The 25,311-nt window shown below is 46.0% G+C and overlaps 1 protein-coding gene and 1 pseudogene across 1 annotated transcript; both read left to right on the top strand.

The window, feature by feature from the left end:
- The first annotated feature begins 3,354 nt into the window (after nucleotides 1–3,354).
- LOC118593294 lies at nucleotides 3,355–18,082 on the top strand (annotated as a pseudogene).
- A 633-nt stretch (nucleotides 18,083–18,715) lies between these two features.
- Slamf9 (SLAM family member 9) lies at nucleotides 18,716–21,595 on the top strand. The gene is made up of 4 exons (XM_036203092.1): nucleotides 18,716–18,758; nucleotides 19,300–19,641; nucleotides 20,370–20,642; nucleotides 21,225–21,595. Exons 1-4 carry the CDS (start codon nucleotides 18,716–18,718, stop codon nucleotides 21,425–21,427), a joined length of 861 nt encoding a protein of 286 aa, XP_036058985.1. The 3' UTR covers nucleotides 21,428–21,595.
- The last annotated feature ends 3,716 nt before the right edge of the window (nucleotides 21,596–25,311 follow it).

Here is a 25,311-nt window from a genome sequence, read left to right as displayed (position 1 = left end):
CTCTGAGAAGGAACTGGGGGTTGAGAAGCCACATTAGGCTTGCTTATCTTGGGATTCTTAGAATCTAGACCTTAATCTAACACTAAAAGTGGGGATATTGGGTCTGACCCTTGAAATAGGGACAGGTGTAAACTGTAGGCAAATGGGATTGTCTTCAGGAGGAATAAGGCAACTATCTAGTTGGAATTAACCTGCTAGAACCAAACTTGTTAATGAGGAGAAACCTCCAGTGTGTAGTAAGGTCATCGAGGGAAAAGAAAGGGAAAGAAACACAGAAGGTAAGAGAAGAACAGGAAGGAGAGGAGAAGGAAAAGGAAAGGGATGAACGGAAGCAGAGTTCTTCCTCTATCCTAGAGGAAGGTCCAGGACTAGAGACCCAGATAGCTACAAAGACGCTGTCCCGGGCATTCGCCTTAGAGTAGAGAGAACAGTAAACCAATGGGATCTGTGACTCCATGGTGGGTCCTGTTTCCATGTCTCACAGTTGTGGTACCACCTCTAACTTCTGCCGAACTCCATGTTGGAAGGAAACACACTGTCTCTGCAATGTCAGGGATGGAGCGCACACTGTCTCAAATGAAGTTCTATGAAGATGGAGAACACCTTAATTTCTCTAAGGCAACAATCCATAGAAATAGCAACAATTGAACACAGTGGCCGGTATGGCTGCAGTGGGCAGGTGATGTACTCCCTACAAACCTTAACACCAGTAATGGTGGATCAAGTCCATGGTAAATTACTAGCTGGGGGTACTGGTGCAACAGAAGAGTGACAGTTGAGGTCCTAAGCCTCCAGGGAGATCCAGGCTGCTCAGAGATCCAGCCTCTAGAGGTCAGTAGCTCTATGGCCTTATTGAAGTGGGTGTGGGCTTATTAGAGGAAGTGTGTCACTGTGGAGGTGGGCTTTGAGGTCTCATATATGCTCAAGCCATGCCCAGTGAGACAGACCACTTCCTATCGCCTGTGAGTCAAGATGTAGGAACTCTCAGCTACCTCTCTAGCTCCATGTCTGCCTGCAGGCCACCATGTCCCGCCATGTACTAAACCTCTGAAAGTGTAAGCTGCCCTAATTTAATGTTTTCCTCTATAAGTGTTGACGTGGTCATACTATCTCTAAATGGTAATAGAAACCCTAACCAAGACAATGTCCAATGCTCCTTCATCCCTGTGGGGTGTGTCGGGAGCTAGGAGCAGCAAGAGATTAGGAGGATTCTTGGACAAGCTCAACCACTTACCCTTCCTCTTTGAGGACCAGATGACCACTGAGGCTTTCTGGCTGTGACTCAGGGATGCCAGATGGGTTTGGCTGTGGAGAAGTTGTTTTAGAATCCCTGGATCAGAATAAGACAGGCTCTGGGCATGAACTCATCTGGGTTTCATAACTGAAGTCTGTGAGCTGTGCTTAAGCTTATGGGCTTGTGGGCTTCACTCTCCAGGACTCTTTTCCTGAGCCCTGGGCCCCTGTGCTGAGCCCTCAGAGATACTCCAGACCCCTGTGCTGGGCCCCATCCAATCTCTGGAATCTCAAGGGAGCAACCATCTGACTCTGAGGTATCAGATGAAGCTGAACCCCTAGAAGTCAGCTTTATGGCTGTTCTTCTCCACCTGCAGGGTGGACATGCCTTGAAAAATGTGGTCTTCACCCGGAACTCTGCATCCCAGGAATCAAAGAGGGGAACTCTGGGCTTTACTGATGTGAGGTGGCCCCTCATGATGGCCAAGTTCATGAACAGAGCCCCTGTTTATAGAAATATAGGCTAAGTGGGAAAGAGAGGGGAGGCACTCCAGACAGATCTAGGCATCAGGGGTCAGGGGTCCCTTGGGGTGGAGGAGGGTTGGTTGTTCACGGAGAAGGAAGCTGCAGCCTGAAAGGCAAGGGTGGTCTTCTTACCTTGCCTGTCATTTAGTGCCTGAGTCTTGTTTTCTGCTCATTCTGTGACGAGGGACCACTCACCCTGCTGTAAGAAACATAGTAGAGCTCTTCTTCCTCCCATGTTCTCCCTTGACTGGGTGATCTTGGGGAACTGCCTGGCTCCCCTGGCACAGCTGGCTTCCTTCTTCTTCCTAGTGATGTCAGAGTAGGGTACCAGGAGCACCTCCCAGGAGGTAAGTTCATTGTCCCCAGAAAGAGGCTCTCCTTGGTGGTGTATCTTGCTTTCCATGTAGAACCTCAGCTTTCAGCCTGGAATTGCCACTTATCTTCCAACCTCAACAGCCTGGTTGAATGTGGAGAGCTTGGAGTGGGCAGGCAGGTGAGGGGAGAGGAATCACAGTTTCATGTAACCACAGAAGTTGTGATTTTTCCCCCTCTTAAGAACTGAATTCCTGAGATCTCACCAATGCTAAGTCCTGCGTATCTTGGCATGTGACATAGGCATCTGCCTGGCTGGGTCAGAGAGACAGGCATACAGCATGGAAATAGGGAGACATAGAGGTGCAGGAATCTTGTGTGCAGTTGAGCTCAGGAGCTCTCCGAGGTTGGCAAATGTCTTCCAGAGCTAACAGTATATCTCGTTTTTTTCCTGATTGGATGAGCCACTGACGTGAGTCTATATGCCATGCTACATAGAGAGTTTGCAGCCTTTTAGTCAGGTGTGTGTGTGTGTGTGTGTGTGTGTGTGTGTGTGTGTGTGTGTGTTCGTGAGTGCACAGACATGCACACGTTGGGAAACAAGACTCTCAGTGTGTGAGAGGAAGGAAAGCAGCTGTTTCACCCAGGTGCTACTGAAGGTTTCTTCAGAGAATCTCTTGAGCTCTGGAGTCTGAGGGTCAACTACATCCACAAGACAGTGTCTTTCTCAAACAGTCCTGTATATCTCCAGGAGTCCCATATTCTACCACACATGAGTCCATCCTACTCCAAATAAATGAGGCAATAAAATAAGCCTGAGACAGTTTGAGCCTCCTTGCTTTCTTTGGCCCCCGAGATCACTGAAGGACAGCCTTTCTCGCCTCACTCAAGTGATGGGCATCCTGGTTCCTGTCTCCACCGTAGGGTACCACAAGCAGTAAAATCGGTTTACAAGATGGTCATTGGCTTTGGTCATAGAATCCCTTCTGGAGTTCCTTATCATTGATTTCTCTTAGGGGACTTGATCCCACTACTAATGAAGATCGATAGTTTGGTCATACCTCTACTGATTTGGTTTGATTAGCTATTTGCACCATCTTTATCTTACCCTGAAGATGAATTTTATATGTGATATAGTAAGAAATTAATCTTCCCTAAATATTGTTCTAGCTTTTGCCCTGAGCTACTGGAATTTAATTCTAGAACCTTCCATGCCAGGTATGATAAGAATGTCTATTTGCCTAGGGGTGTTGGTCACCAGACAATCAAACAATGCAATTCGCCATGGAGGCTAAGAGCCAACTATACTACTCTCTTTTTCCAGAGAACTGCAGATTCAAGGTGTTGGCCCAACCTTTGGACGGGCTAAGGGCTCAAGGTTAGCCATGAGGGTGGCAGCATGTGATCTAGCTCCAATAAAAATTCCAAGGCCTGGGTGAATGTTCATAATGCACAGGGAAATGCTGTCCTAACTCATGAGAGACATCATGCATGCTTCTCTGAACTCCTAGGTGCTTCTTCTCCAGGATGATTTTAATCTGAACCTCTTCACTATACTAAATCACAGCTAGGGGCCTAACAGTTTCAAGTATGTTCAGTGAGTCCTTCTAGCAAATTACTGCCACAGTGGGTGGATTTCAAAGTCCCTCAGACTTGGCAACTGGTGTCAGAGTGAGGGCAGTCATTTTGTGGGCTGAATTCCCTCTAACTGTACACTTGGTCAAAAGCTCACACACTGTTCAAAGTCTACATAACGTGACAAGCTAAACTACAAGCTAGTTAGGAGTGTGAGGTCTGAAGAAAGAGTAGGAAAATCAGTTGCAGTTGAGGAAGGAAAGTCAGTGTCTCAGCGGCGTCCATTAGTGCTCTGCCCGAGCCTGAGGTGGTCGAGCTTCCTAGCAGTGACTGAGAAAGAGTGGCGAACTACATGAGAGCCCAGGAATGCCCAGAGAAAGGCTGTTCCTTCCAGTGGGAGACATTTCTTCCCCTCAAGAGGACATTTAAAGCTAACAAACAGCATCTTGGTCATATCTTTTTTTACGACTCCAAAGAATAGTGCCACTTTATCACACTTTTATATAGGCTCTGAGTTTTGTAGCAAAACCTCTTAGTGGGCAAGTCTGCACAGTTCCCCTGATATGGCTTAGGTTTCATCACTCTTTATCATCCAGCTCTCCCAGGTTAATGATTCACAGTGGGGGCCTCCTTCCTTCCTCCAACTCTGAGGATCCTCGCTGCCAAAGCAGGCCCGATTACTGTGAGGGCGTATAGCATTTTTGTGGGGCTAAGTCATAGCGAGGGTGATAAACACAATTTTAAAGGATTTTCAGTGGAGTTAGGGAGGGCTTCATAAAAGGCAATCCACTATTCTCTGTAGAAGTCTGGGAGTCCCACCTGCCAAATCCTGAGCCAAGGGTGTCCATAGGACCCTTAGGGCTGAGTAACTGCCATGGGATTTAATTGAGCTGCTGAAAGGGCGAGGCCAGTCCAGTTTTCATTGTATTGGGGTTCTTGGGATGTATATTTCCACTGAAGGAAGGCTGCATGTGCTTTTGCCACTTTTGTTTATTTTTAAGTTATTTCTATCATTTCTTATGTGTATGGGTGCTTTGCCTACATGTATGTGATCTTTTGAAAAATGAGGTGGTTGGAGGCAGGTGCTTGCCCCTCCACCACCCCAGTGTAGTTATTCACGAGGACTTCAGGGGTCACCGGTCTTCAGACAGCTCTCTTCTCCACTCCTTCCTGCCCTGCTTACTGAGTGCCCCAAACCTTCCACTTTTCCTTTCGCCCCTTAACTTCTTCCTCTAGCAGTTCTAGTGGGGATTCTTTAAATTTTTATTTATTGTTTGTTTGTTTGTTTGTTTGTTTTTTTGTCTATCTATTTTGTGGAGTGGGGAATTCCCAAGGCTTTCCTGACTTCCTAAATATTTCCATAGAGTGAGAGAAACGAGGGGAACCTCTGAGACCCCTCCTCACAATCACAATGGTTGGTCTAGACTCCAAGTCACCTCAATAAGCCAAGGCCAGGCTCCCACACAGCTTCTCTCTCCAAAGAATGATGTACAGAGAACAGACTGTCCTGGAGCGTTAGGAAGCCATCAGAAGTGACAAGCTCTTTGGGGAACTTGACAGGGAGATGGGACATTTTGTGTGTAATAACAGAAGGACTGCAGTGGGCTGCAGGGATGGGAGAGGGTTGCCTTCTCAGACCAAAGTATGAAATCCCGACTGAGGTCATCCAAGACGAGACATAGAAATTATATGTGAATAAATGAATAACCAAATGAAGGTTTATAGCTTATTAAGAAATTAAGACCAGGGGCTGTGGTCATATGCAGAATGAGAATCACAGGACACATCCTGGCCACACCAGCTGAGTTGTGTTTGGGTCCTCTGACAGCCAAACCATGGTATTCAAGAGCCATGGAGGACAGAAGAAACCTCAGGGCAGAACATGATCAACTGTTGCTGGGCTGTTGAATCTTAGCTTGTTTCCTTCTCTTTAGCCCAGTGGTTCTCAAACATCTTAACGCTGTGACCCTTTAATACTTCATATTGTAACCCCCAACTATACAATTATTTTTGTTGCTACTTCATAAGTGTAATTTTGCTACTGTTATGAACCATAATGTAAATATTTCATATGTGGCCCCCAAAGGGGTCATGCCCCACAGGTTGAAAACCGCTGCTTTGGTACCCTGCTCCCAGGCAGCCCTCTGTGTTAACTTCCCACTTTGACTGTGTATAGGGAGAAAATGTCAGGCTAGGGCAGCTGCAGCTGGCATATCTGACCCGAACACCATAACCAAAGGGCATGTCTTGCCTCTTTTCTCCACTCCTTAATTTTGCTTGGTTTTCCCTCACAATGCTTTATTGTTCAAGGATAGGTATTTACTGAGTGTTGCTCATCTTTCACGAACCTCTACCTCAGTGATAATGAGGGGCCCATGTTTTCCTCTTCACCCCTATATCCTACACCTTCCAGCTTTTAAATGAAGCTTAATAAATATTGGCAGGATGAATAGCTGATTTCATGTCAGTTGATGACGATTCTGATAAAATGAAGAATGATCACAGATTCTGATCAATTTTGGGATAGTGACAGAGTCTACCGCAGACACTTGGAGCCTGAACTGTACTGAGTTAACTAAGAAAACTGTCAGCATGTGCAAAGCTGGGTGGCCAGACAGCTCTCCTCATCTCTCTCTGTTTCCTAACGCTTGCTGTGTGTACCTCCGGTCTCAAATACAAATCAATAGTAACAAATGACTGCATACAGTAATTAATAATGACACCAGTGTAGTAATGACAGTTACTAAGTACTTTCTATGTTCCAGAACATCTCTAGATTTGGCCCTGTTATACAGCAAAACCATTCAATCAAGTAAGATCACACCAGCAAGATGCCAGAAGACTTTTTGTCTCACACAAATCAGAATGGCAATCATCAAAACAAATGACATCAGATGCTGGTGAGGTTGTAGGGGAAGAGGAACTCTTTTCCCTGCTGACGAGAATGTAAATTGTTGCAGCCATTATGGAAATCAGTATGATGATTCCTCAAAAAACTAAAAATAGAACCACCATACTGGCATTCTTAGGTGTCTACTCAAAGGAGCTGGAGTCTACAAATCATTGAAATACTTGCACATACATGCTTGCTGGCACACTCTTCACAATGGCCAGCCAGGAAGTGGAACTAGCGTAGCTGTTCGTCAACAGATGGATGCATAGAGAGTGTGGTACACATATGCAGTGGAATTTTATACAACTAGGAACAGGGGAAATCGTGACACTTGCAAAAATGTGGACAAAAGTTGGAGACAGTTAAGCAAAATAAGCCAAACTCAGGAGGATAAAAAAAACACTTCATGTTTTCTCTCATATGGAGAGCCTAAATTCAAAATTTCTGTGTGTGCGCGCACATGTGTGTGCATGTGCGCCACAAAACTGGAAAGGGTGTCATGAGAGAGGAGGAAGGGATTTTAAGTGAGGTGGGAAATAGAGTAATGGATTTAGGTAGTTGGAAAGCGAAGTGGGGGATTATTTAGGGGAGAAACCAGTGGGAGAAGGAAGTTAAGAAGGAGAAACCACTGAGAACAAAGTATAATGGCTCATATGTAGTGAGATGATATGAAGAAAGCCGTTACTTTGTATGCTAAGCAAAACAATTTTTTAAAAAGAAAAAAATAATACAACAAATCACTTTAAAAAAAGCCCACCCTGATTTTAGTCCCAGCTTTGCATTATATTTCGTAGATTTGAAGTTGTCTCCATCCTGGACTTATGGATTTGGTTTTAATTTGTAAGATAAGAGGTTGGGCAAGCTAAGTAGGTTAAAAAAAAAATACATTTATGTTCTCTGAAGCAACCTACTTGCCAACAAACCCTGCCTCTGAGCCCCCATGTGTGAAGAGATAAAAGAAGGGTTCTCAGGACTGGTACCCAGGCCCTGCAGCAGTATGTGAGGCCGTTCTATGGAGAGCCCAGGAGAACAGGTTAGAAGCTGGCAGAGCCCTCTCATGCTCCCTGGAGCCCAGTCCAAGAAGAAAACGGACAGTGTTGTTTCATGGCTTTGCTCAGGGGAAACAAACCTTTTGTGACTGGAGACAAAAGACATCACTTGGCTAGGGAGCTTCCTCTCTGCTCTCACAGAACTGAAGAGCAGGCTGCAGCTTTCCTTTCAGTTTACAGCAGACTCACTTGGTGACCTTGCGTGATGGGGGTGGGGTGGGGGCGGTTCCTAAATTCCATCCTCCATACCTTCATCCTGATTCAGTGGGTATGAAGTAAGGCCAATGGCACCAACAGCATTTTAACCATCTCTCTGTGTGACTCCAAAGCAGGTGGGACAAAGTCTGCCATTTATTAATAAGAGCAATTAATGTAAGGGAATTAGAGGACATAGACAAGTCGAGGGAGCCACTTTGGGATTCTGGGATATGTGATGTGGATGAGACAAGGACTTCGTTGTTCAGAGGCGTAGCTGGGGGAACAGCCTCAGGCATGACATGACTGTTTGCATAATGGTCAGTCTGGTGAACAGGAAGTTGCTGGCACAGGAAACATGGCGCTGAGCTGTGTAACCCAGGGTCGGTGCTCCATAAGCTGGCTGATGGGTGCTTTGAGCTTGTCTTCCTTATCTTGGAGATTCCAGCATCTTCTTTTCAATAATCACAGACACTTGCTTACTAATGAGAACCCCTGGTCTTCATAATGCCAGCCTTTACTAACCACTACAGCTCACATTCACTGAGACCTCACCATGGGCCAAGCTCGATGCCAAGTGATTTTCAGGCGTTATATCAACTTGGTTTTCACCTTTAGAGTGCACACGTGAGAATCCTGTTCTGCAAAGGAAGAAGCTGAGCATTTTAGTTACAGCTGTATGGTTTTCCCCATTGTCCATTCCACTGCCCACTCAATAAGGCCGTGGTTGGCCCCTTGCTTTCGTGACACATGCAAACCTTTCCACATCTCTGCCCGCTCTTTCTGATTTTAAGGGAGGGCCATCTTGTGATCTGAGATGGGTTCCTTTTTCCTGGGCTCTGGATGTCATCTCCCTGCAAACTTCTGGGTGAAGAGTGGGTGGAAGAGAAGCCTTATTCCATTCCCTGGCTGCCCTTTGTCTCTATCTTCATATGGCTCCCTCCTGGCTGCTTCCTCAATATTTGTGTACAGTTAACTTTCTCCCATGGCCACTGATAAGCGTTCCTGGTACATTACACTTTCTCTTTTCTCTTCACTTATTTCCTTTCCTCATCAAAGGTAAGTTTGAGAGAGGGATGACTCATAAGCTCTCGGTCAAGTCTATACAAGGCTTCTTGGAGAAACCCATAACCACACGTGCATGAACTTTCTGTCACTGCTTTAGGAAGCATATGCCCATAAACTCACTCTCAGTATGTCATCCTTTTTCGGCCTCTCTTCCTCTTAACCTTCATGACTAAGCCTATATCACTATATCATAGTATCTTTGACAGCATTTCCAGCCTCACCATGCTGCTTAGTCCTGAAATTCTTTTCAGTGTCAATGGGATCCATCCAGTCCTTGAAAACTTAAGAGAATCCCTCAGGCTCTCTTGTAGAGCTGTTTCTCCACTCTTAACCTTAGCTTAACCTCCTTTCTGTCTGCCTTTTTGGTATCCCTGTTCTAGAAGGTCTTTGTGTCTCAGTGTGCTCTGACCTCTCCCGCACCTCTGTGATGGCTCATCCTAATCCCTCCGCAGGAAAGTTCTCTTCTCCTCTGGTTCACAATGACCCCTTCGGGTGCACTTCAGCAATCTGAAGATCATTTTGTTTGGCTCCAGCCACCTTCATGGTTCAATTAGAAAATCGCCCTTTTAACACGGACACTTTTAACATGGAGCAAGAAAAAGGATGCAACATCTATCGGGTGCACAGGCCAGCCCCACCATGGAGGATGAATGGGGGCCAACATGTCCCATCTTCAGAGGAGAAGGAGTTACTCGGAACTTGCTAATAGTTCCACCAGAACCATGGCTCTGCCATGTGGTTCCTTATTTTTCTGACTCAAAAAGAACTTTCTAGATGGAAAGATCAACTTTTTACTGATCCTTCCTCCCAAGGCTTTATATAAGAATTAGAATGGGGAGATTTATTCCTCGTGGACTTATTTGCTTGTAAAGATCCAGATGGAAGAGAGAGGCTATCTAAACTTTATTGGGCTGAGTCCATTATCATGTATAATAATATCTTAGTGTGTTGTGGTGGCAGATTTTGATTGTCAAATTGGCAATAGTAAGGAATACCTTTGCTCATGTCTGTTTTGAGCATTTTTAGAAGATTAACTGAGGAGGTAAGAGCTGTCCTACATATGGACAGTATCACCTACTTGACTTGGGGTCCTGGTCTGAATGAAAAAGAGAAAGCTATTCATCTCTTTCTGCTTCCTGGTCTACTGTGGAGCTACTCACTGTCATGTTTTCCTTGCCATGATGAACTATATCTCCTTGAATTGTAAGGCAAGATAAAATCTTCCTCCCAAGGTTGCTTCTTGTCCAGTATTTGGCAATATTGATGAGAAAATTATGGAAGTACTGTTTCCCCGCTAAAATACAGCCTTCAAAAATAACCTGAGTGAAAGAAATGTTTCTGGGGGCGGTGATCCGAAAAGGAAAGAGAAAAATGAGATAAAGAAAAGCCAGTCAAGGGTGTGTCAAAGATGTGAGCTGATGTGGACAATGAGGGCTCCATCACTCTTAAGAATCATTGGGAACAAGCCTCAGAATTGTCTCATGGATGGTCAAGGAGGCTGCGGCACTCACCCAGTCAGTACTCCATTGACTGGTTTACACACACCCTCTGCTTCTAAGATTCTCGCATGCTTGGGTTAAGTTAACCTCTCTTTGCTGCAGTAAAATCAAAGCAACAGAAAAGCAGAATATACCCAGAATGAACACTTCAGCAAGAGAGGCAGGGAGGATGGCTTAGTCATAACACTGTCTAGGATAGAAATCCGGCGCCAAAGAGACTCAGCACAGAAAACCTTAAGTGTGTGGTATAAACACGATGTTGGAGTGGATCTTTTCCTGCTTGGCTACCCTGAGCTGATAATGTGACAGATGCCAGGAGATCAAAGGCAGTGTGAGAGAGATCAGATCTCCCCTTGCAAAATAACAGTGGAAGTTAAGAAGAACCTGCATCATTGCTCTTAGAACCCCTCGTCCATGGAGAGAGGACAATTGAGAAAGCAACATCTTTGGATATAATCGTTAGTTTGGAAAGTGTCCCCTGTAGAAGATAGTCTGAGGGGACAGTAGCCTAAGATAGGCCCAGGAAAATTAAAATTGATTATGGACTAGGGTCTTACTCCAACGAGGGAGCTAGAAGCATGATACTACACTGTAGATCTTAGAATCTATCATGGAAGTAATATTTACCGTAGTCAACCAATGAGACATAGCCTGTTTGGTTACCCAGGGAGCAGTATAACAGGGGCACTTGAAGGTGTGTGTGTATGTGTGTGTGTGTGTGTGTGTGTGTGTGTGTGTGTGTGTGTGTGTTGTGCAGGGAGGTATGTTCCAGATACCTAGGGATGAAGGAAGGAATTATGAAGGACCATCCAGAATAGAGATGCCTTAACCATCAGAACGCTTTAACAGAAAAACAGAGTACAAAGTCACTCAGTCAGAGAACAGTTTGTCACCCCACTCCCTCGTCTGTCTGGAGAGGGACTCATGAGCCCTCGGAGACATTGTTGGGAGCACAAAGGAGGAAAGGCGGGTGGTGGTGAGCTGAGGGTGAGTGGTATGGGGACCTCCTTCCTCCATTGTGTACCCATGATAATGGTAGAGATTTTTTCACTCCACGTTAGGTTTGGAGTTTTGATTTATCACGTGGGGTAAGAACTTCTTATTTCTGAGCTGAGACCCAGGAAATGATCCAGGGCAAAGTTCTCACCCAGGGCAGGAGTAGACTGCAGATGTGAACAAGACTAAAAGGGCAGTGAGAGAAAGCAAGGAAGCTTCATTTGGATCACAATCCATGAGCTGAAGCAACAGTCCCTTGAAAATCATGCAGAGCTGGCGGTGGTGGCGCACACCTGTAATCCCAGCACTTGGGAGGCAGAGGCAGGTGGATCTCTGTGAGTTCGAGGCCAGCGTGGTTTACAAAGTGAGTTCCAGGACAGCCTTCAAAACTACAGAGAAACCCTGTCTTGAAAAAACCAAAACCAAAACCAAAACCAAAACCAAAACCAAACCAAACCAAACCAAAACAAAACAAACAAAACAAAATAAACAAACAAACAAAAAACAAGAACAAAAGAAAAAAGAAAAGAAAGAAAGAAAATCATGCAGAGGAGTGACTCTCTCCACAGTGGACTGGAAGAGCTCAGTGAGGAATGCAGATAGCAATCATTTTTCTCTTTCCAAAGATGTAATGGACTGTTTATATTTATGGGGGCATGTTCAATAAATGTGAGGACAGCCATCTCTGGCTATTAGCACACTCACTGTAGCAGCAACGGAGATAGCCTTTTGCTCTCCCTTCAAGAGAAAACTTTTCTTCATCTGCCAGGAGTGTTATGAGCTGCCAGGCTCCAGTTTCTGTCTTCCAGGCTCCACCATTTCTAGCTCCAGCGAAGGACTGCACACATGGTGGGCATTGGTACCTGACGCTCTTGCACAAAACCTAATTCTTGGGACACCCTGCCCAAGAGAGGCATCCTCTACTGGGCAACACCGAGCCAGCGCACCTGTTGAGTTAGCAGATCAAGATGCCTACGTCCTGGTACCACACTCTCCCAACTTGGGTCTTGCCTTCTCCTCCATGGCATTTCACAGGCATTTTCTCTCCTGGAAGCCTCCTTTATTCTTGACTCCAGCACTTGCTGCACTCTTTAAACCCTGAGCATTGTACACGTGACCTTGTTTTCTTTTTTTCAATCTTTGCTTTAATTTTATTTTTAATTTTGTGTAGTTCATTTTAAAAAATCTGGTTAAAATTTTGTATGTGTTTATAATGTATGACATGTTGCTTTGAAGCATGTGTGTGTGTGTGTGTGTGTGTGTGTGTGTGTGTGTGACTAAATCAAATTAATTAACACAGTATTAATTGCCTCAAATGATTTTTTGTGCCATGAACACAAAATCTCTATTATCAGCTATTTCTGAGTTAATACTATATATTAACTGTATATGTACAGTAGATCATGTTGTACAGGAGATCTGTTGAATTTATTCCTTCTGTCCATCTGAAACTTTGTGTCCCATGACCACTGTCTCCCAATCTGACCTTATCACCAACCCCTAGAAACAACCACTCTACTCTCTACTTCTATGGTTCAATCTCCTACAAGTGAGATCATGCGGCATTTGACTTTCTGTGGCTGCCTCGCTCCACTTAGCAAGATGGATTTTTTTTTTTTTAAGGTCAAATAGTATCCCATCATGTGTATGTACCATGTTTGCCGTATCCATCCATCCACTGATGGATACTTGGGTTGTTTCCTTCTCTTGGCTGTTGTGATTAATACTCCAGTACACATGGGACTGCAGATAGATCATCAGCATAATTGATTTAATTTCCCTTGGATACAGATCAAGCAGTTAGGGTTGCTGGATCTGGTTTCTTTTTAAATAGATGGGAAGTCTGGTTTTAAAAAAATTCCAGACTCAAGTTAAAACCTGACCGTATTTATGGAAAATCCAGATCAAAGAGGCTTGGCACTCATAATCTGAAGCACAAGGACTAGTGCTTTCTCTCCTTCACTTAGCAGACCTTCCTCATCCTTGAGGTCTTACCCTCGGTATCTTTCCTCTTTGAGAGATTTTCATCAGTCCTCCTGACTTCAGCCTGGCTTGTTGGAGGCTCTTTTGATCTTTCTTTCTTTCTTTCTTTCTTTCTTTCTTTCTTTCTTTCTTTCTTTCTTTCTTTCTTTCTTTCTTTCTTTCTATTTTTTTGGTTATTGTGGTAATTTGACTGTAATTGGCCCCCCATAATCTCATACGGAATGGCACTATTAGGGGGTGTGGCCTTGTTGGAGGAAGTGTGTCACTGTGGGGGATGGCTTTGAGGTTTCCTATGCTTAGGATACTGCCCAGTGTATCAGTCGACTTCTTGTTGCCTTCTGATCAAAATGTACCCAGCCCCACATCTGCACACTGCCATGCTCCCTGTCATGATGATAAAGGACTAAACTTCTGAAACTGTAAGTGAGCCAATGTTTTATTTATTTATTAAGTAAATGTTTTCTTTATTAGAGTTGCCATAGACATGGTGTCTCTTCACAGCAATAAAAACTGTGAAATACCTTTTTACTTCCTTGTCATGGCTTATTGAATTGAGCACTGGTAGAAACTTAAAGGTTATCCAGTTAAATGATCCATCTGGTGTCAGAGATGCTGTAGACCATCTGAACCAGTGACTGTCCAGTCTTAGCTTGAATACAGGGAACGGAAACTATATGACATAACCCATTGACTCCTTACAGCCAAAGCTTATCTCTTTTTTCTTCTCTTCTTTCTTTTAAACTATTTTTAAAATTTTAAATTATAGTGTGTGTGCGTGTGTGTGTGTGTGTGTGTGTGTGTGTGTGTGTGTGTGTGTGTGTATGCGGGAGGAGTATCAGATCACTTGAGGCTGGAGTTACAGGCAGTTCTGAACTGCCTGTCTGATGTGAGCACTGAGACTCGAACTCGGGTCCTCTGCAAGAACAGTATGTGCTCTTAACCACTGAGCCATCTCTCTAGCCCCAATCTTTTCTTTTTTAACTTCTTAACGAGTGTATATTGTACAGCATATGGGTTTCCCTGTAATGCGTTCACGTGTGCATCTAACACCCTTTGTACTTACTCTGTCACTGTTTCTGGGTCTCCGCACCCCACTCAAGTCCCTCTCCCGTTCTTAAATCATCTACCTTTCACTGTCATGTTTCAGAAATCTAGATTCCGCATATGAGAGGGGGAAAAGAACCCAACAACCCATGGATTATTTTGTTTAGCATGATTGCGTCTGGTTCTGTTTCCTTTCCTGCAAATGACATAATTTCACTGCTTATAGATGAATAATATTTATGGTGTATACACATCACATCGGCTTTATCCATTCATACCTGCTGATGGGCACTTAAGTGGATTAACAGCTGCTGTAACTACCGGCACAGTAAACTTGAACATGCAGGGTCACTGCAGTATGCTGACTTAGATTCCTTTGAGTATACTACCCAGCAATGGTATATCACATGATAGCTATATCATATGATGGCTCTGTTTTCAGTATTTTAAAAGAACCTTCATGCTGATTTCCATAGTAACCCAATTAGTTTACATTTCTACTTCTAGTTTCATTTCTATTATTGTGATAAAATACCCTAAAAGCAGCTTAGAGGAAAACTGTTTATTTTGGCTCATGATTCCAGGTTACAGTCCATCAAAGCAGGGAAAACAGTATTAGGAGCCTGAGACAGTCAGTCACTTCAGAGTAACAAGAACAGAGAGAAACGAATACATGCACACTTGCTTCTTTGCTTATGCCCACCTCTTATGCAGCTCAGGAACCCCTGCATAGGGAATAGTGCCGCCTACAGTGGGCGGGATCTTCCCACGTCAATCAGCTTCAGAGACACACCCACAGGCCAACTCAGTGTAGACCACCCCTCCTCTAAGTTGTGTCAAGTAGGCATGTAAAGCTAATCCATCACATGACGAAGAGTGCATGTAGGGGCTCCTTTTCCAGCCTATGTTTTTCTCTTTTCTTTTCTCAATTAATTAATTTACTTACTTACTCACTTATTCTATGTGTCTTTTACATCATGTATCTTAATCCTATTCATTTCCCTGTCCCTTTGCATCCACCCTCTGCCCCTGCTCATACCTCAAATAAAACAAAATTTAAGAGAAAAAGAAAAAGTAAAAAAAGATAAAAAAAAAAAAAGCGGGGGGAGGGAAGCCTTATCATGGAAGCTGCAGTGTGGCACTGTGAGTCATGTCGTGAACCCCTTTGTCCATACAGCTTTACTTGCAAGTGTTCGTTGCTAAGAGTCATTGGTCTGGTTCGAGGCCTCTGGTTTCTGCTACACTATCATAGAGCTCCTCCTGGATATCCTGTTGTTGTCCTGTGTTGTGGGGATCCTGCAGCTTTGGGTCTGTAGGTCAGGTCCCTTCATGTACTCCAGCAGATCATAGACGGGGTGGATGATGTGGCGGGCCAGGTCATAACCTTGGGTCTGGGCCTGGGCAGCTGTAGGGTTGGTCTGCCAGATGTGGAATGGGGACAGCTTTCCCATGCTTACAACTTTGGGGCTGGCTCACCCACACCTGCACTGACAGGGTTGGGCGCTCCCACACTTATGACCACAGAGCCAGCTCTCCCCGCTGCCCCAGATGTTGATGAGCAGGGTGGAGGAGGGCAAATCTCCTCTGCTCATGCCACCACCAGACAGGTGTGTCATGGGGACAGCTCTCCCACGCTCACAATTTCGGGGCTGGCTCACCCACACTTGCTCTAACAAGGTTGGCTCTATTGTTCTGCCTTGGCAAGGTGCAGGGCCTACTCTCTAGAGCGTTGCAGCTGGTGGGGTCAGGGATGGGTCTCCCACACTTATGACCACAGGCGCAGGGCATCATTCCCCCTGCCCATGTCACCACAAGAGAGATGCGAAATGGAGAGAGCTCTCCCATGTTCACAACTTCGGGGCTGGCTCCCTCACATCCGTGTTTACAGAGTTGGCTTGGCGAAGTGCATGCAGGGTCTCCTGAGTGTCCCAGCTTGTTGGGGTAGGGACAGCTCTCCCACTCTTGTTACCTCAGAGTCAACTCTCCCTCCTGCCTTAGGGGTAGATGGGTAGGGATGGGGCAGGGGAGGGGAGGGCATCTCTCCCCAGCCCATGCCACCAAGGTATGCCATACCATACTTCTGGTCACACCTAATGTGTCCATCTGGCTGGTGCAGCAAGGCACCAAGTGGGCCGGAGTTTTCTTCTTGTAGCCTGGAGTAGATAGCCCCTGGCTTGTGTATACGTCTCCCTGTCCCACTCTGGTCGCCCTAGTGCTGGGCTGGGCCGTGCTTTCTCATCAGAAAGAGATCATTATAGTGCCAACCACCCAGTGCCGCATGGTGTGGGATGGAGGTTTCTCTGGAGTCTGGTGAGGGGCCAGGGGTTAGACTGCCCCTGACCTGTGGTTGGCTGGGCTCTGCCCACTCTCACCGTGTAGTGTGCTGTGTGGGGTTTTCCAGAGTATGTTTTTGTTTTGTTTTGTTTTTTACCTTGATTCTCTACAATCTCTTCTCAAATCTGATTTTCTCTATATCTTTGATCAACATTGATAACTGAATGATTTTAAATCTTTCTATGACATTAACAATTCTAACTGAAACTCTTTTTAAAATTATTGTTGCTGTTATTGTTATTTTCTTTTTGAGTCAGGGTCTCAGTATGTAGCTACGGCTGGCCTGGATTTCACTATGTAGACCAGTGTGGCTTGGAACTCAGAGCAATCCACCTGCCTCTGCCTTCTGAGTGTTGGTATTAAAAGGTGTGCTCCATTATGCCTGTCCTGAAACAGTATTTTGGAAGAGAATCAGCCTATCACTGCTGCCTAGGGAGGGGTCTATGTGATGTTTCTCTCAATTCACATTACAATTTAAAGGGAAACTCACACAGTGTCTGGAGTCCTTGGGATCCTGTAAGTGAAGGAGGAGGATGTCCTCGAATTCCTTGCAGTAGGAACCCACTCAGGTGGCACTAACCTTGACTTCCAGATGGAACGGTACATCTGCAAAAGGCACAGTGATGGAATTTACATCCGAAGTGTGAGGAGGACCCGGGGGAAGCTGTTGTTGACAGCTCCAGCCATTGCGGCCATTGAGAACCCTGCAGATGTCAGCGTCGTCTCCTCCAGGAACCCCTGGGCCAGCCTGCTGTGCTGAAGTTGCTGCTGCCACTGGAGCTACTCCAGATGCTGGCACCTCACTCCTAGGACTTTCACCAGCCAGGTCGAAGAGGACTTCAGGATGTCTTCTGGTGGGGACTAGTCCAGGAGCTAACCACCAGCCCCTCACAAGGGTGTCTTGTGTCAACCTGCCTACCATTGCTCTATGTAACCCAGAATCTCCTCTGTAGTGTTGATATTGTCATTCCAAGCAGCAAAGCTGCTCACTCACTGAATCCTATTTGGTGGATGCTGACTTGGGAAGTTCTGCACATGTGTGGTACCATCATCTCTGGTGAGCACCAATGATGCTCATCTGGTCATGCCTGATCCCTGCTTCTATCAAGATCCTAAGAGATTGAGAAGGAAGAGCAAGTGAGCTAAACAGGCTGTGACCAAGAAGGACTCAGAGTGAATGGGCTGTACCTGCCCCTGAGTCCACTGCTCTCAGATGGGAGGTGGCAGACTGGCCTGCAGGTGTGCATGTGGCCTCTGGACCCACCCAGCTGTTCCTCAGTGAAGACTGGAATGTCCAGACGGCCACTGGGGACTTGTCTGCATCCCTCACTGTGCAGGGTGCTGAATCAGATGGAATCAGCACTGAGTGGTCATAAACTGTTTTACAGACACTTGAGCAGAAGAGAAAGGTGGATGGAAGACGGTTTCTTAAAAAAAGAGATCAACCCCTCACCCCCAAATAGCATTACAAATGGGAATACAAATAGCTTTGAACAGAAAGACTTCCCTCACTCATGTATCCTAATGCCGAGAATGTGCATTTAACAGGGGCCAGGAACAGCGAAACATACAGAGGGAATAAAATATAGACTCTCAGGGAAGATAAAGATCATAGCAACACAGGAAATACTAAGGTGGTAGGGAGAGCTTGTTGAGGGCCAATAGCAGGCTAGTATGTGCATATATGATTTCTATGGGATCTGGACATACAGAGAGTTGGAGGTAGAATGTCTTTATTAGGAAGTGAGATTTGAACTGAGTTTGGGGGATGGGCAATCTGAGTCAGTGGATACATCATCTGACTGTTAGGCTGGGGAGAAATTTCTTTCCACCAGGGCCACAGGGAGGAGCTTAATGGGGACAGAGGAAGCTGGAGTGAGAAGCATTTCCCTCTCGACTTCCTGTCAATATCAATCAGTCATTCCTCTTATAGGAGCCCCTTATCGGCTTGTGTTTCCACAACCTGGGGAGCTGACCAAGTCACTCTTCCCCAGACAGGAGCTGCTGACATGGGGGTCCTTCTCTGGTCATTCCTTCTGCTGCTTCGGGAAGGTGAGTGGCTGTCTGGTGCTGCATAAGACTATCTTGGTATGCCTCTGTTCTATCTGGCCTTAGGCTAGCAAGACCCTTTCTTTAGAGAGAATGTGTCAACCCTTCTGTTGATGGGCACCGAGGCTGATTCTACAGCTTGGCTATTGTAACTTGCTCTACAATAAACATGGATGTGCCCATATCACTGCAGTATGTTGACCTGAGTTGCGCCAAGTATGTACCCAGGAGTGATGTAGCCTGGCTCCCAGGCTAGTTTTGAGGAACTTCCATTCTGCTCTCCAAGGCATGGAGTATGGCCTCAGAGCAGGATAGGAGAGGAGGATATGGATGGGGTTGTAGTCCCAGAAGGACAAAGAAGAAGGAAAATGTTGGATGGTGAAGCGATAAATGGGGACCCTCCCTGATCAACTCGGGATACAGTGGAAATCACACTGAGCATAGAGCTAGAGAAGGTGCTTCCATGAGGAGGAGCCATAGTCACCATGCTAACTAGCCTTGGCCTTCCAGAGATCTCAGCTGGCCTACACACATCTCTTTCCAGCCAAAGGGTTTTCTGGAGATGACGAGGACCCTGAAGAAGTGATTGCAGTCCTTCAAGAGTCTATCAACCTCCCTCTGGAAATACCATCCAACGAAGAGGTTAAGGACATCATCTGGTTCTCTCAAAAAAGCCTCGCTGTAGTGGCACCAGGGGAAGAGGGACAGCCAGCCAACATCACTGTGATGGATCCTCGCTACCAGGGTCGGGTGGGCATCCCAGAGTCCAGCTACTCTCTGTCTATCTGCAATCTGACCCGGGAGGACTCTGGCCTTTACCAAGCCAAAGTCAGCTTGAAGACATCCCAGCTCTCTATTATGAAGTCTTACGATCTCCGTGTCTACCGTGAGTTTAGACTCCTATTATTCTGGTTTTCCTGAGGTGGGCATGGATGCTCGGGAGCTGAGGTAAGCTTTAAGAGGCAGGAACTGGAAGCCAGGCTGCCTCTAGTGTGCTCTGTTCCGGTGTCCGAGGTTCAGCCCCAGGGAGAGGGGGCTAGAACAAGGAGGCATTAGGACTGAGGCTGCTTCCACAGAAATTCCCAAAGCAGTGGGAGAGATGAGGACCGGGAATAGGGAATCCAAGGGCCCTTTTCTCACCCAGGAGACTGCATCCTCTAGATAAATAGCCCTTGAGCCCTTTATTCCCCTGTGTGATTTGAGGGTTACTAATCATTTCCTCCCCCACCTGGACCAACATTTCTTCTCTCTACCTGCCACATTGAATCTGCTTAGGATCTTGGAGAGACGATTAAAATGTAAATGTCTGGGAGGGTGGTAATGTTTTGTTCAATCAGTGAGACAGAAGAGGATCTAGGGGAAGGAGGTGTATAAACTAAGGGTGAAGTAACAAGGAACCACTGGTGTACATCTGTCTGAGCAGATACTCTGCGGCCCTGCAACCACAAATTATATTGTTGTTTTATCTGGTTTTGCTTATTTATTTATTTATTTATTTGTTTGTTTGTTTGTTTAGAGTAAAGTATGGCAAGAATACCCAAGGCTTGAGAGACTTAGGAAAACAGACCCAACTTCAGACTGTTCAGTGGGTCTCTGTGTTTTTTTCTCTTTTAGGGCGGCTGTCAAGGCCCCACATCACTGTGACTGTTAAGATTTCTGAGGAAGGTGCCTGTAACATATCCCTGATGTGCTCTGTAGAGAGAGCAGACATGGATGTGACCTACAGCTGGCTTTCATCACAGGGCAGCACTGACACTTCTCATGAAGGCTCTGTCATCAGTACATCTTGGAGGCCTGGGGACAAAGCCCTATCCTATACTTGTAGGGTCAGCAACCCGGTCAGCTACTCCAGTTCCCGTCTCATCCCCATTGGGTCCTTCTGTGCAGGTACCAGAACCCAAGAAACAATTCCTGAGCTTGTGCAAGTCCTGTGTCTCAGGACACCACCTCCTCCCATGCCTGAGGCTCTTAAGGAGAATACCAGGGACCCTAGAACATAACCCTATTCTGTAGAGGCTTGCCACTGGATTGGGCCTGCCTTTGCCAATTGCTCTGGATTTCCAGAGGATTCTTCTGTACTTTGCTTGAGACTGAGGGCCAGATACCAGTTCTGTGCACAGAATAGGTATTTCTAGAGACATTTGGTAGAAGATATGGGCTGGTTATTAACTGGAGAGCCTTTCTATGAAACTAGATAGATGACTGCCCTCTAAACTTACCAGTCTTTTTTGTTTATTTATTTATTTGTTTGTTTGTTTATTTATTTATTTATTTTCGAGACAGGGTTTCTCTGTGTAGCTTTGCGCCTTTCTTGGAACTCACTTTGTAGCCCAGGCTGGCCTCAAACTCACAGAGACACGCCTGCCTCTGCCCCCCGAGTGCTGGGATTACAGGCGTGTGCCGCCGCCGCCGCCCGGCTCTAAACTTGCCATTCTTTTAATGGACTCTTTTCCTTTCTTCCTATCCCAGAATATCCCGGCTATTCTCAGAAGTCTTCAGGGCTCTGCCTCCTGGCCAAGGGCTTGCTCCTTCTCTTACTCTTGGTAATTCTGGCTGTGGGACTCTGTGTCTTCCGAGCCCGGAGAAACTATGAGATGGCGAGGGTGAGGAAACTAAAGAGAAACAGAATCAAACTGCGGAAGAAGGGGAAGCCTGGCCCTTGTCCAGTCTGATCGGCCCCTGGAGACCCCTGTTCTGAGCTTTGTTTCCTCTTAGCCTCCAGGGAAGTCATCTGGGGGACAGGTGGGAGGATCACTGTTGAACACCTGAAAGAGCCATAGTCCCCGAGAGACACCGTCTGGCCGTGAAGTCAGTCCCCACCTTCTGGAAGAGCTGTGCTTGATGGACACTTCTGGTGGTGCAGGGCAGCCCAGGGAAAACCTGTTGCCCACTTTCCCCACCTGTCCAGGTGTCTTCACTGAAGCCCACATCCCTTCTCAGGCTTGCCTTTGGGCAGGAAAATGAGTCTGAAGACCCCATTAGAGTGAAGTGTTTGTTTTTACTACAGGCATCCCATTCTGCACCAACCTAAGTCTTACAATAAACTACACGAAAGGCTTTCTCACCTAACTAGATTTGTGACAGCAGTTCATTTAGTTCATAACTGTTATGTCTAAGACTCCTTGCTCTCCTACCCCTGTCCTTATTCTAACAGATAACTTTACATAACTCTTCTACCCAGTGTACCAAGTCTACATAGAAGCTGCCCCACAAGGAGGTGGCAGAGACCCCTGCTCAGTCCTTCCCTGGGTTATAGTTGAGATTAGTGGCCTCTGCGTCTCCCTGATACCCTGCTCTGAGTCCTGCTGCTTGCCTCATAGGATCAATTACTAAGATCATGTACCCTTGACTTTTGTTTAAGGTTGACATTGTTTAGTTAGGTGTGGTGGCACATGCCTTTAATACCAGCACTTGGGAGGTAGAGGCAGGTGGATCTTTGAGTTCGAGGCCAGCCCGGTCTACGAATCAAGTTCCAGGACAGTCAGAGGTTACACAAAGAAGCTGATTTTGTTGACCTTCCTGTTTGTTTGTTTTTTAAAAACAGATTTCTGTTTTAGGTATTTTGATTGGAATATTTGGCCCATGGAGGGCTCCTTCCTCTTGCTCTTTCCATAGCTCTAGGTCTGATGTGCCTATCATACCGTTTTCCCCAAATTCGACCTAGCGTGTTTTACTTAGGTAACCAGCACATTCAGGGAGAAGGGGGTGCAAGAGAAGCCACTTAATCAGTAGGACAGGTATAAGTAATAAATGACCTGGTGGAGGAGACATAGGATGTGCCAAAGAGGGAATTGGGTGAGATCTTAGGAGACCTAGATTTTACTCTGGCACTTTCCCCTGGCCTGGGATCCTGTGTTTTCCCAACATCCAATGAGCCTCAGTTCAGTTCCACAAAGAACACATACTCGAAAGGTATACCTCCTGGAGCTCTTACAGAGACTGGGCCTCCCTTAGGTACCAAATAGTCCTGTCTTCAAAAAAAGGTCTGTAGCCCCCAACTCCTGACACTTTCCATGCCTGTCATAGGAGGTGCTGCCATAAGGTGAGGGCCTGCCTGGGAGAACCACCTGGAGTCCATTTTTTCACAGAGGGACAGCCCGTTTCTCTTGTCTTTTGGAGCTGGCATACAGAAAGCAAACAGAGAAGTGAACAGTCCCTGTGTGGCGGGTCCAGGGATCTCCTTGGCAGAGTCCCTTCTTCTCAGAGCCAATCTCTGAACAGAGAAAATCCAAACAGCCTGGAGAAGGAAGACTTAAACTTCACAGAGAGTGTACCCTCGGAAGCCAGCCTAGTAACCTGGCGACACGTTAAGATAATCCAGGCTAGTAACCTGGCGACACGTTAAGATAATCTTATTCATTGTTTGAAACAGGCTCATGCAAACTGGGGAATGGACATTCAAGCCAGACAGAAAATACACACAAAATGCTCATATGTGAAGGATCATAGTAACTAGGGACTGCCATGCCACACACTATTGTGGTGGTATTGTGTTCCCCCACAATATTGTGCACCCTAATAAATTTATCTGGGGTCAGAGAACAGACAGCCACTAGAACAAAGCCAAAAATGGTGGCTAGAAAATGGGTCAGAGCAAGTCATGGCAGAAGTTGGGCGGTGGTGGTGCACGCCTTTAATCCCAGCACTTGGAAAGGCAGAGCTAGCCAGATCTCTGAATTCAAGGCCACTTTAGAAACAGCTAGGCTTGGTGACACAGGGCTTTAATCCCAGAAATCCAGCCTTTAATCCCAGGGAGTGACGGCAGAAAGTAGAAAGATATATAAGGCGTGAAGACCAGAAACTAGAAGATTTGGCTAGTTAAGCACTTTGTTTAAGAAATGTGGTTTTGGCTGGTTAAGCTTTTAGGGCTCTGGAGGAGTGTGAGGTGAGGAAACTGGCTTGTTCCGCTTCTCTGATCTTCCAGCATTCACCCCAATACCTGGCTTCAGGTTTGATTTTATTAATAAGACCTGTTAAGATTCCTGCTACACACTATGACAAAAGGGTATGTGAGAAAACAGGCTGGAGAGGCATGTTCTAAAAGGTGAGGGGACCAGAACTCATGGATACGCTGTCAACAGGCTCCCCAGCTTCACCATTTTCTGATGTTCTCACCCAGAAATTGAAATAAACAAGCTAGCTGATACATTAGATGCAGCCCTGGTTGGCTGAATCAGTTTCTCCAGAGGAGTAATTACTATGTCCCAAGCACAAGTGGGGTGAAAGCTTTAATTTTGACCTTTAGGAATTACTTAAAAAAAAAAAAAAAAATCAACTTCACTTCTGGAGTAAGGAGGGAACAAGTCACAGGCCGAGGTTCCCTTTCTTACAAAAACAAAACAAAACAAACACGTAAGATACATCAATCAGACAAAAATGACAATAATAATTTAAAAAATAACAAGCTTTTGGGAAAAGCATGAATATATAAACTTTTAAAATTTGAAAACTGTGTAAAAAATCTCATTTGTACAAAAAAGTTATTTTAACATCCACATGAGAGTGAGTAGCTTATGTATCAGAAACCACCATAGACTGCAGAAATGAAACCCTTGGACCAGTGCTGGGACCAGTCAGTGCCTTACAATTGGTGAGGAACCAGGAAATCAAAGACTTCCTCTTTTGATCGTACAGTCTACCGTTATGTTCTTGCTCTTTTCACTGACATGATGTCACCTGGTCAACTGTTGGGGTAGCCTACTATGCAAACGAGGTGCAAAGGCACTAGTTCTGGGTCACTGTTAGGGGTGGTGGGAAAAACCACGTTTCGGCTGCAGCCTCCTTCCCTCGCCCTGTTCCCCCCTCCCCCAGTGGCCCCAAAACCCTCGGGCACTTACACCTGGAAGATTGTTCCAACTCTCAGGATTTACTAAAGATGGAAGGCCAACCACAGCAATGGCATCAGATCTGGATGACCACTATAGGGGGTGGTGTGGCAGTGATTCAGGTGTGCTTACAATCTTTCCCCAGGGTCTGTTCTCACCCGGATTCCATTAACTACCTGTCCGAGTGGGAGTTCAACCCCAGTCAGAGTGTGGTGAGAACAGTGTGTTGCTTCCAGAGGAGCTCACTGGGAAGTACCTGGACCGTGTTGCCTGGGCCTAGTGGGAGAGCAAATAGTAAGCCTGCACCTCCACAGCAGTGCCAAGCTCAGGGGTACAATTTTCTGAGGGCAGGTACATTTCTGCCTGTGGGTGAAATGTCCCAGGGGGTGGGTTCCGTGATCCAGGCTGGACCCTGAATGTGCCTTGGTGGGAACTCTTGGGCAAGTTCCTCCGTCTGGTCCAGCGGCTGTTTTCCCACTAGTCAAAAGGAGCTGCACTTCTTCGCAGGGGTTTCAGTGCAGATTACGGGAGCAATGAACTAAAGCAGGCATCTACCCCAGGGCTTGGCACCCTGCAAGGGGTTCAGTGAAGGATCAGATATTCCATTCTTTCTCTTTCAACCTCCGTTGTCAGGGTGCCTGTCATTTCTTCCCCCTGGGTTTATTTCTCTAGGTCGTTGGCTGCTCCGGCAGAGACACACACACACACACACACACACACACACACACCAC

This window comes from Onychomys torridus, chromosome 11 (genome assembly GCF_903995425.1).
Source record: "Onychomys torridus chromosome 11, mOncTor1.1, whole genome shotgun sequence".
Lineage (NCBI taxonomy): Eukaryota > Metazoa > Chordata > Mammalia > Rodentia > Cricetidae > Onychomys > Onychomys torridus.
This window is presented reverse-complemented; position numbering and strand designations above follow the sequence as displayed.